The sequence below is a fragment of the Rhineura floridana genome, chromosome 2 (assembly GCF_030035675.1).
Source record: "Rhineura floridana isolate rRhiFlo1 chromosome 2, rRhiFlo1.hap2, whole genome shotgun sequence".
Taxonomy (NCBI): Eukaryota; Metazoa; Chordata; class Lepidosauria; order Squamata; family Rhineuridae; genus Rhineura; species Rhineura floridana.
In genome coordinates, this window is record NC_084481.1 from 187870456 (window position 1) to 187892312 (window position 21857).

General features: G+C 45.2%; 1 protein-coding gene across 4 annotated transcripts in view; it reads left to right on the forward strand.

Moving 5' to 3' along the window:
* The first annotated feature begins 441 nt into the window (after positions 1-441).
* Positions 442-21857, forward strand: part of PAX9 (paired box 9) — a 48891-nt gene continuing 27475 nt past the window's right edge. Inside the window, exons 1-4 of one of the 4 annotated variants that reach the window (XM_061611673.1) lie at positions 442-1373; positions 2647-3273; positions 8635-8794; positions 10477-10619. In XM_061611673.1, the coding sequence (XP_061467657.1) occupies positions 1370-1373; positions 2647-3273; positions 8635-8794; positions 10477-10619 (934 nt within the window). In that variant the 5' untranslated portion in view covers positions 442-1369. The remainder of the gene's footprint in view (positions 1374-2646; positions 3274-8634; positions 8795-10476; positions 10620-21857) is intronic. The other 3 variants (XM_061611671.1, XM_061611674.1, XM_061611672.1) reach the window with 3 other exon arrangements.

Below are 21857 nucleotides of genomic sequence, written 5' to 3' on the forward strand. Positions count from 1 at the left end.
CAGAGCCGAGCTCACCACAAGCTCAGCCAACACTTTCTAACACTTTTCCTTTAACTCCTACAATATTATTTAAATTTTCACGTTGTTGGAGTGGGAGCTACGTTTAAAGACAGGCCAACAGTTAAAGAAGAGGAATATTAACGAGCCAGCGGCCTTCTCGTTCTAGGACCCTGCAAGAATCACATTAAAAAAAATTGCCTACGGACCTATGGATGCCTAGGGGAAATTGTACCCGCCAAGCAGGAGTGCATCATCTGTGTGCCTTTGGGTAGTTGTAGTTTCGGCTACACTTTTTTTTAGATTGCCGTCCTAAGGAGATGCTATGAGGAAGTGACTCCCATAAAAATCTACCTTGATTAATTGCACCGGGTTTCAGTGCAGAAGGAAAAATGGGAGGAAGGAGGGTGGTATATAATTTATGTAGATAGAGATCAGCATGGGTGCTTTAAATGTGTATATGTTATGTGTGGTAATTTCGTTCATGGCTGAGCGAAATTGAAAGTTATCGCTATTTTTCCATGTGCAGAAAAGAGGACCCGTTGACTCCCCACTAGTTATCCGTTGATAACTGTATTCAGACTTTGTTTAGACTGCGGTTTGGAGCTCTTTTAAAATTTTCGACAGTTTCCTATGGTAGATAACCCATGTCTCAGAAAAAGAAAGTATGCTTTGGGAGGGGTTTCCTTTCCGAATTTTGAAAATATTACTCTCCCCGCTTATATATTTACTAAAAATGTATAACAAAAAGATGCTGTTTTCAATCAACCGCTGAAAGTCTGTAAGTCCTGGAACACACAGCTTAAGAGCAAAGGAAAAGGTGGACACTTTCTATGAAAAACTGTACAGTCTTGAGCTGTTTATCCGCCGTGTTCATGTATCTAACACAATCCAGAATTAGTTTCCCCGCTAATGTGTAACTTTGCACTGCACAGCTATCACGTAGCTACGCGTTGCCACTGCATTGGGAATCCAGGTGCTGATCCAGCACGCCTGCAAAAGGGAACGGAAGGGCCTTCCAGGGCGAGAACGTCTGTCATCCTTCGCTGCCAATGAGAAGGCCGTTTCCCCTTTAGGTCCGCCCTTTGCGGGGGCGTGCCTCTGGTGAGTGATAGCCTGAGACGCCCCGGCCAACCCAGCCCAGCCCACGTTGCTGCGAGATTGAAATGCAGAACTTAAGTCTCCTGCATCGGGAAAGTGACTTCCGTGGGGTCCTTTTCTTGACACCCTCGCCGTCTCCCACGGTGGAAACCGGAGGCAGCCGGGGCCTTCTCCAGCGCGGATCGCGGGAGGCCGGGCGAGACCGACTCAGTCGCCTCGTTTTCTTCGGGGACTTTAACGAAGTCGCCCGCTCGGTGTCCTGACTGGAGCCATGGGTAAGTCTGGCCGGGAAGCGGCGGGGCTGCCCATGTGGAAGGAACCGCCTGAGATCGTGTGCGCGGCAACCGCGAGCGCCTTATTGACTTCGCTCGTGGCCCTACAAATCGTAGGGGCGCGTTGAGGGTCAGGCGCACCGGACAGAGCCAGCTAAGGTTCGCACTCAGCTTGCTATTTAGGGCTGGCCTGGAAGGAGGCAGGTGACTCTGAAGCTCGGGCGAGTTGGACCCCGAGCTGCCACAGTCCCATGCGCTCCCCCTCCCCACCTTTAAACTGTTTGTATTTCAGCGGGGAATCTCACAAGCGCTGCTGGCGACGAGTAGAGAGCAGAAAGGAATTAAACAGCTCTTGCGGGCTGCTCACCGCTCCCAGAACTTGAAGCTTCCAGGATTCCGGTTCTAGATCGTTTTGATCATGCTTCCCCCTCCCCGCACACCCCCAGGAGGAAAAAGAGAGAGGGAGGGAGAAGGGGAGAGGGCAGAAATGAGTCGTTGAGACACCCCCTCTCTTGTTTATTCACATCTGGAGTGGACGATCTGGAATCAAAAATAACAGCGCAATCCTAACCATCCTACTCAGAAGTAAGTCGTATTGAATTCAATGGGGCTTACTCCCAGGTAAATGAGGTTAGCTTGCAGCCTAAGCCTGTGATCCTAAGGACATTGACTGGAAGGGAATGCCATTCCAGGACTTGCTTCCAACTAACGCCTCGGGGCGAACTTTCTCCCCCCCCCTTGCAAAACGGTCTCATTGGTTTTCATGGAAGTGACTTCCTCTCAAGGTAGTGTGCTTAGGATCTCAGCCTGAGGTGCCGTGCCCGGTCCAAAGCTGCTTAGTGATGCTTTAGGATGGGAATCTGTAAGGAACTTTTCAAAAGACCTGCGCTGCTTTTCCTCCAAACGGCATAGGGTGGCCGATCCTGAAACAGCATTTACTTTGAAGGTAAGCCCCACTAAATTCAGAGGGACTTACTTCCAGGTAAGTGTGCACCGGCCTCCATGGACTTTCGTGGCAATTTACAACGGGCCTCGCTTGCTTCCAAAGCCAGTGAATTGGGGACAGTTGACGTAGAAGTTGGGCCCGGCTCTCCAATGAATTTGCTTCCGCATCAGTGGCGTGCAGCCCGATCCTCTAACGTGTTTACTCGGAAGGCAGGCCACATTAGATTAAATGGGACTTGGTCCCAAGGAAGCGTTTCAGCCCTGAGAGGGGTTTGGCCTGCCGCGTCCACCCAGCGATTCCTATGTGTCGGTGCCTCTGTTTTGCTCGCAGAGCCAGCCTTCGGGGAGGTAAACCAGCTCGGCGGGGTCTTTGTCAACGGGCGCCCCTTGCCCAACGCCATCCGGCTCCGGATTGTGGAACTAGCCCAGCTGGGCATCCGACCGTGTGACATCAGCCGGCAACTCCGCGTCTCCCACGGCTGTGTCAGCAAGATCCTGGCGCGCTACAACGAGACCGGCTCCATCTTACCGGGGGCCATCGGAGGCAGCAAGCCGCGGGTCACCACGCCGACGGTGGTGAAACATATCCGGACCTACAAACAAAGGGACCCCGGCATATTTGCCTGGGAGATCCGGGATCGGCTGCTGGCCGACGGCGTGTGCGACAAGTATAACGTGCCCTCGGTCAGCTCCATCAGCCGGATCCTGCGCAACAAGATCGGGAACCTCTCGCAGCAAAGTCACTACGAATCCTACAAGCAGCACCAGACGGCTCCGCAGCCTACCCTGCCTTACAACCACATCTACTCCTACCCGAGCCCCATCGCTGCGGCGGGGGCCAAGGTGCCCACGCCACCGGGCGTGCCAACCATCCACAGCGCCGTCCATATGCCTCGGACCTGGCCCTCCTCCCACTCCGTCACCGACATTTTAGGAATCAGGTCCATAACCGACCAAGGTAAGAGCTCCTTGAGACCAGAGTAAGGGCAGTAATTGGCAAGCCACACTGAAGAAGGCCTCCACTTCCCATCCCCAGAGAACCCAGGTCCTATTTGTGGGGGGTGCATGGGGGGGTTGGGTGTGTGTGTGTCCCATTAATCATTCCTTTCTTTATAAATTAGAAGCTTTCATGGGTCCCAAATCCTATGAATTTTACCTCCAGCAAGGTATACAATGAAATAGAAATCCTTCATTACTTTGCCCTGGATGAAAGCTATCCATAATGGCCTCTGAGCCTCTGGCTAACCCATCTACTTGGAAATAAGTGTCATTGTCCTTGGTGGGCTTTACTTCCAAGTAAATCTCAACTCTCAAGATGACATTTTTCTTCTTTTTAGTTGCTGGTTAATGCTGTGGGTGCATCTCCTAAATGGCAAATTGCAATTTTAACCAATAAAGTAAATACAATTCAAAGGTTTTATTGAGGAAGCACACGCACACATAAACTAATCTTCCCAGAAAATTCCATGCTAATCCACAGTATTTTATGTTCCGGGTAATAATGTGCACATACATTAAGACTCCCACACACACAAACACACATTGTATATCACTCTATATATTTCTTTCCAAGAAATAGACAGCCCAAATTTAAAGTACCTCAAATTCGTTTGAGCTAGTGAAGATCAAATGCATGAAAAGAAACATATGTGAACACATTTTAAATGTATATTGTATATTTGCTCTTATCTCCCAATTTATTTAAAGTGACCTAGTTCCAAATGTAAATAGACCCAATCTGCTTAAATGTATGACCCAATACTTTGCACATTTACTTTGGAGTAAATTTCATTAAACTTATTTGGACTTGCTTCTGAGTGAACATGCACAGGCTTGGGCTATCCATAGACCAGCATGGTCTGCATTCCTACATATGCGTTATAGGGTTTAAGTGCCGTTGAGCATAATAAGGCTTACTTCTAAGTAAATGCTGCATCTCATTTTTAGATAGGGCTGCAGCTATGTATTTGTGATATGGCACTCAAGCCTACTGATATATTTGGAAATATACTTGCCAGTGCTATATAGTGCTATAGCGGACAGCCTAGTTCTCCACATATATGTGGCTGATGTAACTCCTGCCTTACTGAGCATACTGCTTTATACATAACACAATATAACCATGGCTAACATTGCAGCAAAAACAATAGAGTCTTGTGACAAATTTAAGAAATGTGTTATGGCATAAGTTTATACCACAATAAATTTGTTAGTCTTGAAGGTGACACAAGACTCTTTGCTGTTTTAGTATACTTGGTAATTTATTTATAATCTGCACTTTCATAAGAATATATCAAGGCAGTATGCAAATATATAAAAATAGTTGTATAAATGCCCTTTCCACATGAGAGTGTTAGAACAATCATGAATCCTGTGGCATCCTAAAACCAATGATATTGTGCCCTAACGTTTCTGTAGACCATAGCTGAGTTTCTCAGATGCATAAAGTGTCACCTTCAGATTGGCAGAGAGAGAGAGAGAGAGAGATGTTAATATATACTAAAACTCTAGATGCATATGGTGTGATTAAATAATATACAAGCTAAGCAATATGCAAGCACCAAAAAAGAGAGAGAAGCTGTCAGGTATATTTACTTTTCCCGCCAGGCCTTTCTGCCTGTTGTATGCTGTTTGCTTTCAAGCCAGGGATTCCACAGGAAAGGCATCTCCTTGAAATTGCAGGCAAATCCACCACCAGTTCTTGCAATCAGGCCAAATTTGCTCAGACAGGAAGTTCAAATGTCACCTAATTGCTTTCGTTCTTCTGCTTCACTTTGTTTTCCTCCAAAGCGGTGGTCCAGAAAACTGAAATTACTGATGTTTAACTAGCATTTAGCCCCTTCCAAAGAACTGCTGCTCTGATCGCTTTTACTGACTTTGCTCCAGAATTGGAAACCTTGCCTTTAAAAAGGCAAGGATGATTGTCCCTAACAGTGAACTCAAATTAAACACATGGTATCAAATATTTGCCTACTCCCCATTTCAAAATGTGATGCTGCCCCACGATCTCGATATGTAGTTACAGAGGAGTCCCATAGATTTTAATGGTACCAAGTTTTTTAAAAAGTGTCTCTAAATCTAGGCAACCCCTCCCGCAATAGTCTCCTCCCCCCCATCAATTTTATTTTTTTTCCCCATCAGACACTATTATTTGGATTATGAGTGTTGTTTTGCCTGCCAGAGCAACAACTATATGATTGGGCAAAAATAATGTCTTATCTTAATAAACTGATCTTTAGCTTTTTTAAAAAAATATTGCACACTGCCCTATTTGTGGAGGGCAGAACTAAACGTCATAACAACAAAATATTAGGTGTTACCTCCCTCTTTGAAGATTCCAAATGGGAATTTCGCAGGGAAATAAATGTTGCCAGTCCTACGAAAAATTATAATGTCGCCTCCGTTTTGTGCCAGGGTGGAGGGGATATTTGCAAATGTAAATTGTGTCGGGGGGTGAGGGAAGAGAGAATGAGCCGAACGAGACAGAGAGGCGAAGTAGCGCGATTTCCTCGTGTTATTAACGCCACCGTGGTCAAGGCCTCCTCTGTCGGTAGCCGTCCAGCGGGTGGGATCTGAATGACGAGGTTTTCCAGCCCAGCCTTTCGTCCCCCCAACCCCCCCCCCTCGCTCCGGTTTGCGAAGCTGCCTGCATCTGAGGGCTGTTTGCCCTTGATTTATTGGATAAGCTGACCTTGCTGACACGGAAAGGAAGCCCCTATTCATGGGAAAGTGAGAGATCAGCAGAAAAGGGAGCTCGGGAGAGACAGCTTGGTTTCTTAAGACAACTTTAGCCATGTGCTGGCTAAGCTGCAGTGCTTGTCGGCACGAAGAAGCCAGCGACTGGGCTCCCATCCCAGAGAGAAGTTCAGCCGAACGGATTCCTTCGCTTCGATACCACATTTTTAATCGGGGGGGGGGGCTCCACGTGTGGCTGTTGCGGGGGTTCTATGGCCTTCTCGACCACCCGTAGAATTTTCCTGGCCCTTCATCTTAAACGTGTTTCTCGCCGCTGAGTTCCGAACACTTTCATGGCCTTATAAAACCGAAGTGCTTGCGTTTAAACCCAAAAGCCTTGGTTTAACTGGCTTGTGGATCCCGTCAAAAGCGAAGAAAGGAGCGCTGCCTCTGTCAGCTTTCCCAAATGACTTCGAATTAAGACCCAGTTGAAGACTTGTTCACAAGTAGTAATAGGATCAAAGTGTATCTCCTAAATCCTACGGGGGTACATAGGTGAAAAGAAGTCAGCCAACCCAGTGGTTTCAGTGCACTTGCTTCATAGCACAAGAAATATAGATCCTAATCATATTTGGAAGTAGGTTCTAAATCAGTGTTGATTTAGGATGGAGAGAGAAAAATCCTCTTTCTGGTAGCTGTTGCAGCGAAACAGCTTTCAAACAATGCAGTCCTGTATCCGTCCACTCAGAAGTAAGGCCCATTGAGCTCAGTAGGGTTCACTCTACCCCCATAACTGGTCATAGGATTGCAACCAAAATATTTTTTAAAAAACAAAAGCAAACAAAAAACCCTCCATAGTATTTTCCGAGTTATTTTTCAATATGAATCTCCTTTCTTAAGGAAAAAAAGTGACGCTATTCCATCAGATCTACCTAGAAAATAATTATGTCAAAGATACTTATCACTATGCAGTGGCTGTCAGCCAGAGAGAATGATGGGTGAATTTCAACGACTCTGGAGTCTTTCGCACTCCAATTAGGCCCAATGATTTCCTTCCTTCGTGTTAGGATGGAATAACTGTAGGACTGGCGTTGAAAACTGTATGGAAGGCGGAATGTTAGATCTTTCCGTTCATATTTATCCTAAATATATCTACTTGGAAGTAAGCATTTGTAAGTTCACGAGGACTTAATTACCGTGCACAAGAAGATTAGAATCGAATTATTTTAATCACTGTAGATGCATTTTCGCTCCTCCTTTGGACTTTGTGAATTCAAGCCAGTCACACACTCCACGCGTCTTACCTCTATGTAGACAGGCATAGCACTGCACTGTAAGGTTCCATCCACCTACGGCCAGATGGACCCATTAAACCAATTGGACTACTCTGGAGTAAGTGGATTTATGCCTGAAACCACAATCACGATAAAGTGTTCCAAAAAGGCGGAAATATTTCCCAGTGAGATATCCGAAATTCTCTGTACTATACATATTGCATTAAATATATTACTTATAATCGATTATAGTTAATTCTTGGAAGCGAATGACTGCGTGGCCAATCCTCCCTGGGGTGGCTTTGAAGATGGGAAAGTCCCAAGTCGCTTTTTAAAAATATGAATTGTGATCGTCAGACTGTTGGGAACTCAGCGTCAAGAAACACGTTCAGGATGACCGAAAGGGCAAAGAAAATCTATAGGTGCTGGACAGTGACAGAGCGTTGCAACCCAAATCACAGCAATATGGGCAAAATGTTAGGAGAAAATAGCTTCCATTGAATTAAGTGGGAGTTCTGTAGAATCCATGAATTACTCTTCACCTTAGGTGTGGTTTGTATATTTTAATTAAATTAATATTTGCACTCATAAGCTAATTCTAAATTAAGCTAGACTTTCCTGTAGACAAAGCTAATGGTCAGTTGTATGACTTTCACCTCTGGTAGACCCAGTGGAAACGTTTGGAGAAGACTTTGGGGGGGGCATAGAATATTTGCACAACTATAGTCAAACAAAGACTACAGTCAAACTATAGTCGAATTTCCATCCTGAAGTATTAACATAGTTTTTTTTTTAAAAAAGCAGCATAAATGCCCCTTGGTTTTCCAATAAAGAGCTACGGTGATGATGATGATTGCCTAGTAAGGGTATTTTAACGTTTGATACACACACACACCCCATTATCAGGTGAGACCTGTAGAATTTGAATTGCAATGCAATTTGTTTTTGGTTAGAATAATTAGGATTGCAACTCCATGTGTCAGGGATATTAGCTGCGATTATCAGAAAAAGAAATGCAGTCAGGTTTTTCAGTCTTTGAGTGTGGGACAATCACAGCTCTCTCCCTTCCACATTATGGCTGAAATCCTGAACACGTTTACTAGCGAGTAAGCACCATTGAACACGGAGGGGCTTACTTCCGAGTAAACATTGTATAAGATTGTCTTGTTTCTTGGTTGGGCGTCCTACTGTAAGACATGTGCAGCCTGATCCTCTGCACGTTTATATATTTATAAGTACTCGTAGGAATTTATCGGACCATAGGATTAGTGTCTCAATTACTTCCAGTCAGCGCTTCCCAAGGGAAAATGTACTGAGGGCCAAGGACATGGCTGACTTCAGCCTATTTTGTTTTACTCACTTTCTTACAGTGCAACTGTATACATGTCGACGTATAGTAAGTCCCACTGAGTTCAACGGTGCTTGCTCCCAGGCAAGTATATATAGGACTGCAGCGGTTTACGAGCAGACTTATCCAGTCAGTGGTTCACCGTTGTACTTTACGCGTACAAAACCAGGATCTCTTAACGGGTAAGGCATAATAACCAAGCCTGTATTAAGTGATCCCGAGTATGCTCTTGCTTAAGAACTCAAGAAGTCTCTTCCTGGCCAGGTCCGATCACAGCTCACGGTCTCTGGGCAGCATGCAAGCAGCCAGGAGTGTGAGGCTGAGGGTGTACCAGGGGACTACGCTCGCCTACGTTAGGCGCACTCCTAATGTACTTTAACTGCGGGGGCAATGAAGGAGGTTTCCTCGAAAAATAAGGAGACTCCGGGTGGGGCGGGGAGTTACGAGCTGCCGTTAAATCCACAGTTTGAACTTAGCCGTCACTGTCTGTCTGTCTGACGGGCAAGCCTTGTTGATCTGGACAGAGGAACTCTTCGGTAGGGATGCTTAGAGTTGGCGGCTGTAGTAGCAAACTGCGATGCGAAAGAGGTTCCACGTTTTCCAAGTCTGGGGTCCCTTTTGCTTTCATTTTTTCCTTCTTTCTTTGAATGTGTATGTTGGATGGTGAGGAGACAACCGATCCACCGCCTAGCTGAGCTGATTTACTAGGGATTACTAGGCTTAAACTGTTGATTTCGGTAGAACTGGCACCTCGGTCCTAGAGTAGGTTTACTGGGAAGTAGGTCCTATCTCTTGCGATGGAACTGCAACCCTAAAACTACGTTTGAAGTTCGACCGAGGTCCCTTAAGCCATGATCCAACGCATATGAAGCATCGCCTTTGAAACCATATAAATCTTATTGGAGCTCTAGAATTGTGGCCTCAGCAAACTTACCTACTCCAGAGTCAGTGAAACTCACGTCCTAGTAAACGTGCATAGGATCCTGCTTCAGGGCTGCAATACTAAATACCCTTATTTGGGAGTACCCCTAATTGAACACGGTGGGATTTACTTCACAGTAAACCGTTCTAGGCTCCGTCTGCACATGTGGATATCACTTGAAGATCCGTTGTCATCGATACGACAGCTCTCACCATCTGAACCCCTAAATGCTAGGTACATTAAATGGAAATAAATGCCATTAATTTAAATAATTTCAAGTAAATTTGATTAGTTTCACGGCTTTTCTCCAGGGGAGGGGAGAAGGTTGTTTTTAGGTTGGAGGAGTGGAGATCCCTGAGCAAACAATGAAACTCCATCCCACCTCTATTTATATTTTTCTGCTTCAGAGGATACCTTTGATTCCCAAGGGATTTCAGCACCCGAGGAAAAGGGCCTGGTATCCTTTGTGTTGAGCCACAAGGAAGTGAGTCCAGAGATCCAAATTGCCATCCTCAATGCACCAGCTGAGCACTAAGTTCTGCTGAAACGACTTACTCCCGAGCAAAGCTTGGAAAAGTTACTTTTTTTGAACTACAACTCCCATCAGCCCCAGCCAGCATGGCCACTAGATTGGGCTGATGGGAGTTGTAGTTCAAAAAAGTAACTTTTCCAAGCACTGCTCCCGAGTAAATGCGGTTAAGCATGAGTGTAAACCGCCATTCCTCTTTCCTCGGGAGACCGTGGCTAGCCTGGTGTAGCCAGAGAAGGATTTCGAGGGGGAAAGGCCCGTGAAGGATCCCGGCGCCTAGCGGGGTGCGGAGGCCCGCCTCTGCGGAAGATGCGCCCGGCCCGCCTAAGCGCACTCCTACGCGCATGTACTGGGGAGCGCGGCGCGGTTCAGCGATCCTCCCTGACGCTCCCTTGCCCTATGTTTGCCCGCAGTGAGCGACAGCTCGCCCTACCACAGCCCCAAGGTGGAAGAGTGGAGCAGCCTGAGCAGAAGCGGCTTCGCGGCCACGGCCCAGCACGTTGCGGTGAACGGGCTCGACAAGAACTCCTTGGAACAGGAGGCCAAATACAGTCAGGTAAGGAGAGCGCCGGTCGCTCGGAAGGAAGAAGGGCTGGGAGACCGGGGGGGGGTGCGTGGAAGCTCTCATTGCCCCTTCCCCGGTACGGCTGCGCCTGCTAATGAGTTCCTGGGGAAGCCTAACCGCGTCTCCGTAGAGAAGTAAGCCCGATGGAATGCCGTGCGTGGGGCTTTCTCCCAGGTAAGCGAGGTTAGGAGCGAGCCTCACTCTTTTTCTTCCTTTCTGTGCGACGTGTCCCGGTTGAGAAGGTCTAACATGCTGACATGGCAGAATCATTTTAAGCTCCCAAACGCTTGCAAGAGGAAGAAGAATAAAAGGGGGGGGGAGGCATTGCGAACCAGATCTGATCTGGATTCCGTCCGGATCAAAGCCAAAACCGGCCCTCCTCATAGCCGCTTACACAATAAAGCCAGAATCCAATGAAACGCTCTAAGTGAGAAATGCACTTATTTGGGGGGGGGGTGTCACCCCCTCACCACGCCACCCTCTTAAGGGTGACATTATGGTATCACCAATAGCTTGAGAAACTCCCCTGAGTGTCACAAACTCTATTCCGGATGCTTCTTTTGGGGGCCCCGCCGAATCCTGTGCATGCTTACTCTAAATCAAGGGCAGCCTCCATATGTTGTTAGTCTCTAGCTCCTATCAGCCCTAACCATTGGCTATGCTGGCTGAAGGTGGTGGGAACTGCTGTCCAACAACATCTAGAGGGCACCACATGGACTATCTCTGCTTTGAATCAAGACCACTGTCTTCACTAGGGCTTCCTCCAGGTAAGCGGTATAGAAGAGCAGCCAGAAAGGGAGTCCTAAATGCATTTACTTGGGATTCCTTTAATCCAGTGGGTCTTTCTTTTGGGTCCACATATTTAGCTGCAAGTAAACTTCTCTGAAAATGGGAGAAAACATGCATAGGATTGTGCTGCGCGTCTGTGATTCCTACGCAAGCTTATTTTTGGAGTAAGCGTTTGGTGGGGCCTGCTCCCATGTAAACCTTCTTCAGTTTACACTGCATCTCTGCATTTGCTTTCTGGGATGGGTGTGGGCTGAGTACAATTCTTGTATATGTGCTAGGATAGAGCTTCTTTAAAATAAGGCAGCTCCACAGCTGATGCCTGGGCAGCTAGAGTGGGGATTCCTAATGGGTAATGACCCCCTCATCACTAGGTATGCAAGAGAGGATCGTTCTGGCCTTAACCCAAAGTCTCCTAGCCAGGGAAGGATGGTGTACCAGAACAGGATTGTATGCATCTGTGCACAAGCCTCCAAGGACCTCCACTGACGAGCTAGCACATAGGTAGCCAATGTGGAGCCCAGTTGTTGTTGGTGCTGGACCAACTCCCATCAGCCTCAGACAGCATGGCCAATGGCTGGGGCTGATGGGAGTTGGAATACAACATCTGGAGAGCACCACGACGGCTATCGCAGCTCTCTGAGTTAATGAAAGCCCATGAGTTAACGGAATAGATGATAGATGATAGAACCGCGCTGAGTGCAGGCCTCAATCTGAAATCCAGTTACTTTTTTTAAGTCAAGAGAGCGAAACTGCCCTGGAGTACACTGGCTGTGGGTGGGATGGAAAGATTTCTTTAATGAGAAAGCCCAAGGGCTATTATCAATAAACGGCCAGGGGTGTGGTTGTCCAGGGTCTCAGGGGGGCTTAGATCCCTTACTGTTTTGGGAGCAAGGTCTCAGCAGGGTCCCCTTGTCCCCAGCATCCTATGAGCCAATCAGCACGAAAGGAATATTGTGCTGTGTGTGTTTGTGTTGCTTAATTTGGCTTAAAGCAGCACCACAGCAAGCAGAGTAACAGCAGATGTTGAAATGCGAGTGTGCCGGTGTATGTGTGCGTTTATCTAAGAAAACAGGCTTTTACCCTGCATCAGCATCACTGAGACTTGAGACTTAGTAAAATAAGAAAAGCTACTTTATTTATAGAAATACATAGTAGAAAGAAAGGCATACCTAGTTCTAACTAACTAACTAAGTTGGAGGCATAACGCCCAGGTGTAGGAGTTAGCCTCATGGCTTGGAGAGAGAGACACAAAGGGTTGTCTACTCTCTCCTGGACAGCCAGAGAACAAAGGAGTTGAAAGGGCAGAAGGAGGAGCGGCAGGTTAGCTTCCCGAAAGACACAACAGTCTAGCGACAGAAGGAAGTCAGTCAGAGCATCTCAGGTAAAGGTAAACAAACCTGTCCATCTGGAGGACCCTAGCTCTATCTCCCTTCTGGAGCATAAACAAAAGAACAAAACAGGAGTTGCTCTTGCCCCACTTCCAACACCCCTTCTCAGTGAATGTTTGGTTCAGTCCACGAGATTCGTCTTGTCTCACAGCTTGCAATGTCTGACTTTGCCCAACGCCTTCGTGAGAGCATCTGCAGTCTTCTCTTGGACAATACTCCATCTTGAGTAGTCCTCTGCGGTAGGTGGGTGCTTCACATCTATGTACTTGGTGCGTGAACTCACCCCTTCTGACTCCAAGAGTCTGTTGCATCTTTGCTTGCTTCCCAGTCCCTTTTGGTTGGCGAGCTGGTTTTTCAGCACAGGTATCCCACAGCTACCACCACATCTGGCTTGGTAACAGTACTGAAATACAGACTTTTCTTTAGCATTTGGCTTTTTCTTGAATTTCCTCTTGTAGCCTGCAGCTTTCTTTCCTTGAGGAAGCTTGGTTGGTGTCCAAGTTTCGCTTTGGTGTAGAGATTCCAGCTCTTCCTTGGCTGGCTGCCTCCACCTCTCAGCTTCGGCTTTGGGTAAGGCATCAATCCCTTTCCAGGTCTCTGGTTCTGGAAGTTGATCTCTCACGAGGTAAGCAAGTCTCTCTGGTGGTACACCTCTGTTGGTGTGTTCAGAGAGTCTGGGTGCTGGCGCTGCGCCTGCCCCTTCTGGCTCTGTTGCCTCTTCTGGCTCAGTTGCCTCTTCTGGTTCAGACTCCTCACCTTCCTCTGCAGGTATATTGTTATACCTTCTGTGGTGGAAGAATAACTCAGCTTCTTCTTCCATTTCGCTGTCATCTGTTTGGTGTGACACCCCTTCTGGTCGGTGTGCACACTTTCCTTCATCAGAATGGACAGCTCTGCATACTTCAACTTTGGCAGTTTTGGGATCTATTACTCTGTATCCCTTTTCATTGGAGAATATCCAATGAATATTACTTCCCTGACAGTGTTGTCAAGTTTTTATTTCTTTTGTTTTGGGATGTGCACAAAGGCCTTGCACCCAAATACACGAAGGTGAGACATACTTGGTATCCTATCATGCCACAGCTCAAATGATATTTTGTTGGTTGCAGATGCAGGAAGTTGGTTCTGCAGGTAAGTGGCAGTAACCGCAGCTTCTCCCCAGTACTGCTTTGGTAAATGTGCATCTTCCAACAAGGAATTAATCATTTGTCCAAGAGTCCAGTTCATGTGTCCTGCAACCCCATTTTGCTCTGGGTTGGACACAACTGTAGTCTGGTGCTCTATGCCTTCCTCACGGAGAAAGTCTTGCATAGCCCTAGATACATATTTCCCCTGTATTGTCAGATCTTATGATCTGTGGCTTTCTGCCAAATTTGTTGGACACAATCCTAATATAGTCCTTCAGTTTTTGAAGTACTTGACTTTTCTCCTTTATCAGATACGTGGTAGTATACCTGGAGTAGTCATCTATAAAAGTCAGCATGTATAAATTTCCACCCTGGGAGGGCATTCTCATTGGCCCACAAAGATCAGTGTGAATTAACGCTAGAGGCTTTTTGTTTTTCCTCTCACTTTTCTTAGGAAATATTGGCTTCACACTTTTGGTTTTAATACACTACTCACAAGTCTCTGCACAATTGCACTTTTTCATTCTAATGCCTATTGCCAAATTCTCTTTTTCAAGAGCTGTGACTCTAGTTAAGCTGGCATGTCCCATCTTTCTATGCCAGATATGCAAGCATTCAAAATCACTGTTTTCCTTGACCACATTTGCATACATGACTCCTAAGTATTCTAGAATTAAGTCCATTTTTTCACTTTTGCAGTGCAACTTATTACTCCTTTATCTAGAACATGGCAAAATTCTCATATGCAGCTGACCTCCAAATTCCATAATCCTGGAGGCACTTATTAAATTGTCTTTAAAAACTGGAACATATAGACAGTTTTTAAGCTCAATCTGTCTTTGCCCATCTGGGGTTTTGCACAGTAATTGTACTGTCCCTATTCCTTCACAGAAAATTTCTTGTCCAGATGCTGTATGTATCTTTTGCTTGTGACTTTTAAAACTTTTAAACAGGTTTCTATCAATTATAATATGTGAGGTGGATCCTGAGTCAATTAAGAATCTGTTTTTGCCATCATTTTTGCCCTGATAAGACACACAGCTGGAAGTCTCTGTTTTTGGCTTTCTCTGCTTAGGGCCATCTCTGATTTCACCCGGCCTTTGTTTGAGGTCAGGCTTTGCTCTCATCTGCCACCTATCACATTCCCTTTGAAGATGGTTTGGAGAGCCACATTTAAAATTCCGTCTGTCTTCCCCCTTTTGTGGATTGGGGCAATGACTCATTCTTTTGTCCTTTTCCTGTCTCCCTCTAGCAAGGTTTGCTTCTTGAGACAGACCTTTCTCTTCCTGCTTTTCTCTAAAGTCCTGGTCTTTTAAATACGATATAAGCTGACAGACTTTGATCAGAACTTTCTAGCATGCAGGAAATTAATTTATGATCCTGATTAAGAGAGCTTAAAAGCCATCCTTTCTTTAATTCTTCATCCAAGACTCTGCCACACCTTTCCAGTTTTGCCAAAAGTTCTGAAAACTTTTCTATGTATTTATTCAGACTGCCACTCTCAGTAGTTTCTTTTAGAGAAAATAACTCTTTGTAAAGATACGTGATGTGGCTCTTTGTTTTCTTGTTATAGACTCCTCCAAGTTTGTTATACATTTCCTTTACACTGTCACACCCAACACAGAGATTTAATGCTTCATCTGATAGAACAGAAATAAGCAGAGATTTTATTCTTGCATGCTTATGTCTCCATGAAGCCGTTGCGCTCGTATCCCCAGCCGATGGTTCTGGATCAGTCAGGATTTCTTCCAAACCTTCTCTGTCAAGCAGGGCTCTGAACCTCAGTTCCCACAGATCGTAGTTATCTTTTTCAAGCCTTGGAATGCATCTCAAGCGTTGAAACTTCAGCCATCCTTTTCTATCTTTGTTGCTTTTCTTCCTAACTTAAAGTCTCCCTTGTAAATCACACACAAGCACTTTTAGCTTCAGCTACAACTTGCTTTCAACTTAGTTTGCTGGGCCCGTAACCCTTGTTTGCTGTGGGTGTTTGTGTTGCTTAATTTGGTTTAAAGCAGCACCACAGCAAGCAGAGTAACAGCAGATGTTGAAATGCGAGTGTGCCAGCACATGTGTGCATTTACCTAAGAAAGCAGGCTTTTACTCTGCATCAGCATCACTGAGACTGGAGACTTAATAAAATAAGAAAAGCTACTTTATTTAGAGAAATACATAGTAGATAGAAAGGCATACCTAGTTCTAACTAACTAACTAAGTTGGAGGCATAATGCCCAGGTGTAGGTGTTAGCCTCATGGCTTGGAGAGAGAGAGAGACAAAGGGATGTCTCCTGTCTCTCGGACAGTCGGAGAAGAAAGAAGTGGAAAGGGGAGAAGAAGGAAGTGGAAAGGGCAGAAGGAGGAGGGGCAGGTAAGCTTCTCTAAAGACATCACAGTCCAGCGACAGAAGGAAGTCAGTCAGAGCATCACAGGTAAAGGTAAACAAGTCTATCCATCTGGAGGACCCTAGCTTTATCTCCCTTCTGGAGCATAAACAAAAGAACAAAACAGTAGTTGCTGTTGCCCCACTTCCAACAAGGAAAATGTGTTAGCCACTCAGAGGAGTCTTCTGACATCTCTGTTCTTTCCTGCTAATTAGAGTGAAACAGAGTGAAAGGAGGTGAGTCAGCTGTTGAGAAGACTCTTCTCAGTAGCTAACACTCTGTGCTTTCATGCTTATTGGTTCCTAGGTATGTCTTTGTTGTGGGAGAAGACATTAACAAGGATCTCATTCTCAACCCAGCAGGGGGAAAAAAAGGATGGGAAGGGGTGTGGCTATCATGAAGGAACCCTGCACTTCTGAATTTGCCACTACGTTACTGTAAACAGCTAATAGCCCTGCATGCAGGCTAGATTATGCGGCCTGCTCTGCTTTTTTGTAAGACTCCCATGAGCTTCATGGCAAGAGCACTATGTCGACCATTCACTGTCCTCTCCAGTCCAGGTTCCTGTGACTGACCCTGCCACACACACATCTTAACTGGGCTTTCCCAGTCCTCAGCCCAGGCAGCCAACCTCCCCCATTGCTCCGAAGCAGTTTGCTGTCCCAAGATTTCTGTCCTCCTGTTTTGTCTGGCAGGGATGGGGTATACTCACAAACAAAATGTGCTTTGAAGAAAGCTCTGCTCTGTCTTCAGCAACTCCAGGTTCCTGACGGAAGAGTTTAGCTGGAAATATGTTTGGGCGGCAGCCTCAATGCCCATACTGACATCGGGATTGGGTCCAAGACTAAGTAAGTTGAGCTTCCTTCCAACCGAATTCAATGAGGCTTAAATTAAGTCAAGAGATGACTCACATGCCCCATTGATTTCAATGGGATGTTCAGTCAACTAATTTAGGTTACAGCTCTGTACCCACTTACCTGGCAGTAAGTCGACATAGACATACTTAGGATCATAGGATTGTGCTGTTTGTCTGGTTCCAACCCTGAGTAAACAGTTTTTTTAGCATTGAGCATTGTATGTGCAACTTGTCACTTGGAGATCAGATATATGTTGGAGAGGGGCTGGGGGCTTTGTTTTATTTTGAGGTGCTTTAGAGGTTGTGCCACTCTCTAATGTGGGGAGGGCTGAGTTAGCCTTTCAATAAATGGCAGGCCCCAGCAAGGCTACCCCTCCTCCCACAACACTGGTCTGTCAGATCAAGATCCCTTTGCTTTAATTCTTATAGATTAGTTAGTTCTTAAAAGGTTTCCTGCTTGCTTGGAAGGTGGGTGGAGCAAGCATAAACAAGGCTTGAACTTCTCACAGCAAGATGTTCCTTTCCCAATCCAATCCATTATGAGCAAACTGGATATTGTGCCACTGTCTCTCGGCAACTTCCAGTGAAGCATCCTGTTGATTTCAACAGGAGAGAAATACAGTTCTACCCTGGGCCTGTTTAATCAAAAGTAAGTCCCACTGTGTCCATTGGGGTTTATTCCCAGATAAGTGGGCACAGTGACTAAGCACCTGTACTAGGGACAAAGTCCCATTGAACTTGGTAAGACTTATTTCTGAGTAAACATGCTTAATCAATGGGATTTCAAAGTGCTCAGCTTGGATGGGGACTAGTGGAGACTACCACATAAAAACTACATTCATTTGGTCACCTGAATAGACCCCACAGTCTCCTTAGGACCATAGAATAACCTTGAATGTTTGCTTTGTTTGTTCGATTATGTATTTATGTCCCACTACCTGGCCCAATAGACCTCTTTAGAATTGTGTTGCAAGATCTCCATTCATTCTTTCCCCATTTTAAAAAACTAAACCTCAGACCGGTTTGTTGCTCTCACTCCAGTGACCCATGTGTGCAGCAAAGATACAGGAGCACGTTCCTCCAGGTGTGCCTCCTTCTGTACTTTCTCCATGCAGCAGTATGTATTGTTTTACATTAAGAAGGATGATCCACCTGTGAAAGCTTCTTTCTGTATATTGATTACCCTCCCTTGGGGATGCATACATTTAAACACAAATCATACCCTCCCCCAATTTATCTTTGTGGAGGGTAAATTTGCCACATGTTGAGGAAGCAATCCAACTGGATAAAAAATGAACGTGTTTAAGAACATAGAACATAAGAAGAGCCATGCTGGATGTCGTCCAGCAAAGGCCCATGTAGTCCAGCCTGGCTAACCAGATCCTTATAGGAAGCCCATAAGTAGGATCTGAGAGCAACAGCCCTCTCCCATTTAGGTTCCCCCAGAACAGGTATTATTCAGAGGCATACAGCTTCTGACACTGGAAGTGGTATACTGCCATCATGACTGGTAACAGCTAATGGCCTTTTCCTCCATGAATCTGTCTAATCCCCCTATCCAATCTGGCAGCCTTTACCACATCTTGTGGTAGCAAAATCCATAGTTTAATGATGTGCTGTGTGAAGCAGTACCTCCTTTTATATGTCCCAAATCTTTCATCACTTTTAGGTTCTTTGAGCAACTATTCTAGGGTAGTGTTCTTCAACCTTGGCTCCCCAGATGTTTTTGGACTACGACTCCCATCATCCTTGGCCATTGGCTAAGCTGGCTGGGGATATCTAGCTTGTTTGACTCTATGCCCTCTTTAACATACAGAATGACACCATCCTCGACATGCCCTTTCTTGTGCTTCCCATAGAGTTGGTGTTCTGAGAAAGTCATGTTGCACTGGTTATCTCTATTCCATCATGTTTCTGTTGTGTCTACCATATCTATGTTGTCCTTTAAAACCAAGCACTCCAGTTTACCCATCTTGGCTTCTGGCGTTAGGATATAATCACTTACACATGGTGCCTCTCTCTCCTCAGCTTCTGTCATCTTTCCCCCCATGATCAGTTTAAAAGCTTCTCTGCCACCTTTTTCATTTTAAATGCCAACCATCTGGTTCCACTCTTGTGCAAGTGGAACGCATCCCTTTTGTACAGGACTGACTTGTCCCTAAACATTCTCCAGTGCCTAACAAATACAACAGCTCCCAATAGAACTGTGCCATCCACACATTGAAACTTCTCAACTGTGCCTGTCTCGCTGGCTCTGCACGTGGAATGGTCCTGGCTTTCAACCTCCTACCTAACAATTAAATTTTGCTTCCAGGAACACACAACCACATTTCCCCATGTCATTGTTGCACACATGCACCTGACTACTTTTCCTCCCAAGAAAATAACGTAAGAGCCCTGCTAGATCAGGCCAAGGGTCCACCCTGTCTAGCACTCTGTTCTCACAGTGGCCAACCAGATGCCCAAGGGAAGCCTGCAAGCAGAACCAGAATGCAACATTATCTACCAGGCTATCTAGATGATGCATGACATCTCCAACCTTTATGCCAGATAGGCAAATCACCACACGATCTATGTGCCTGTCTCAAAACTCAGCTGTCTATGTCTCTAATTGCGGAATTGTCCTGTTATTTTATTGCTCCCAGGAGGGATATTGTATCCTTAGTCTGAGAGGATATCTGTTCATAGCCTGAGGAATGAGTCCCTCTGAGGAATCATTTCCCGCTTCCTCAGAATGAGACCCTACTTCCCTGAGACCTTTATTCTTCATGACAGGAGAGGAGCTGGCATCCTGGGAGTAGGGGGGCTCTTGTCATATCACTGAAGGCCTTATCCATCAACTTGTGCATCTTTCATCTTTTCCAGGTTGGCTATCTTGACCTCCAGGGAGCAAACTTGTTCCCTGAGGGCTAGGAGATCATTGCATTGAGCACACACCAATGACATATGCCTAGAAAGCACTAAGCACAGATGTGACATTCTTTGCAATACACTGGATAGTCCCCACACCCCTGCTCGCTTTCCAGCTGAAAACTTGTTTCTGCTATTTGCTGGGTTTCTTTACTTGGTAGCTTGGGGCCTTTTTTTGTCAAATGTTTTGTGTTAAATGGAATACATACATGTATGCTGCCCTATGCTTCTTGGAGGAAGGGAGGGTTTAAAATGTGATTACTACTCCTACTCCTACTAATAATAACAATTGCAAAACCAAATCAGTAAAATACAAAAGAATACAAAATACTTTTTATGCTGTTTGTGTCATAACAATTGTTTGGAAAGTCTTATTCTATGTACTAGAAAGTATTTGGATTACCAAACGGATTGTGATTTATTTATTTATTTATTTCACTTCCCCAGACAAATTGTCAAAATATATGTTAACCATCTCTAAAACTTTAGTAGGGTATTAAACAAATAAAAACTTCAGTTCTGTCAAGCATATAATTAAAACCTTCTTTAAAATCTATAGCATTCATATAATGTTTTGATGCTATCAACACAAGCAATCCCCTTTTCAATCAAGCACTACAGTCACTCTGTCACAATTTAGTTCTGCATCTGATTGCTTGTTGCTTATAAGTGAATCTGAGTTTTTCCCAATGGAATTTCAGTGTGTTTTGTATGTGTAACCTACTTTAATAAAACCTCAGTTACAGAGTGATTCCATGTTGGAACAAGCATCATAATCCGCACTGCACTATACTTTGATATCTACATCCAATGCAGAGCTTGGAAAATTTACTTTTTTAAACTACAACTCCCATCAGCCCCAGCCAGCATGGCCACTATATTGGGCTGATGGGAGTTGTAGTTCAAAAAAGTAACTTTTCCAAGCTCTGATCCAATGAATCTGTATGTTTATAGGGACAATTCAGCCCCCCTATCCTACAAAGGCTGCACCTTTACATGCTATTTGCATTTTAGACCAAGAATGCGCACACTTAAAATTTAAACAACCTTCTGAAAATTTGGTGCAATTTTTAGTTTAACACTTTTCATTAAGTGAGGCTTTTAATCAATCGAACTCAATGGTTTTCTGTCCTTGGGAAATCCTTTCCAAATCCCTGTGCATCAGCCATGGCGCCCCTGTGTATTACAAAACAGTCCTGGAACACTCTCTAAGGTACATTCTAGATTGAAACAGACATCAGGTTTTGCTCTGCAATTAATTTTGTCCTGGAATTTATCCAATGCTGCCCTGCAACTGTACACTGCAGAGAAAGATGGGTAATGGTGGAAACTGATCATGAACAACCATGGTCAGTTTGCAAATCACTGGCATAGCCCACAAAGTAGGGGCAGGAAGGCTTTCAGGCTTGCAGGCTTGCAGGAACTACTTTGTATTTTGCTGGAACCCAGGATCCACCAATTCAGCCCAAGTGAAAAACACTGGCTTTGGAATCAGTTATATACTTAGAATTTGAGTACATTCTCAGCCCAGGAATTTGTTTTCAATATATGTGCTGAGCTCACAGTTCTTGCCATTCATCCTCTTCTCATTTTGTAGTGGCTCAAGTTAGTCTTTGTTCACTTCAGTGGCATAAATGGTGGTAGAGGAGGCTATTTTCTTTGTTGCTAGTATTAAACGATTGGGAGCCAGAAATTCTTGCCAGTCTCTTGCAAATCACCAAGAGATCTATTAGTAGATCCAAACCACCTTCTGTCCATCCTTGCCATAGACCAGTTTAGCA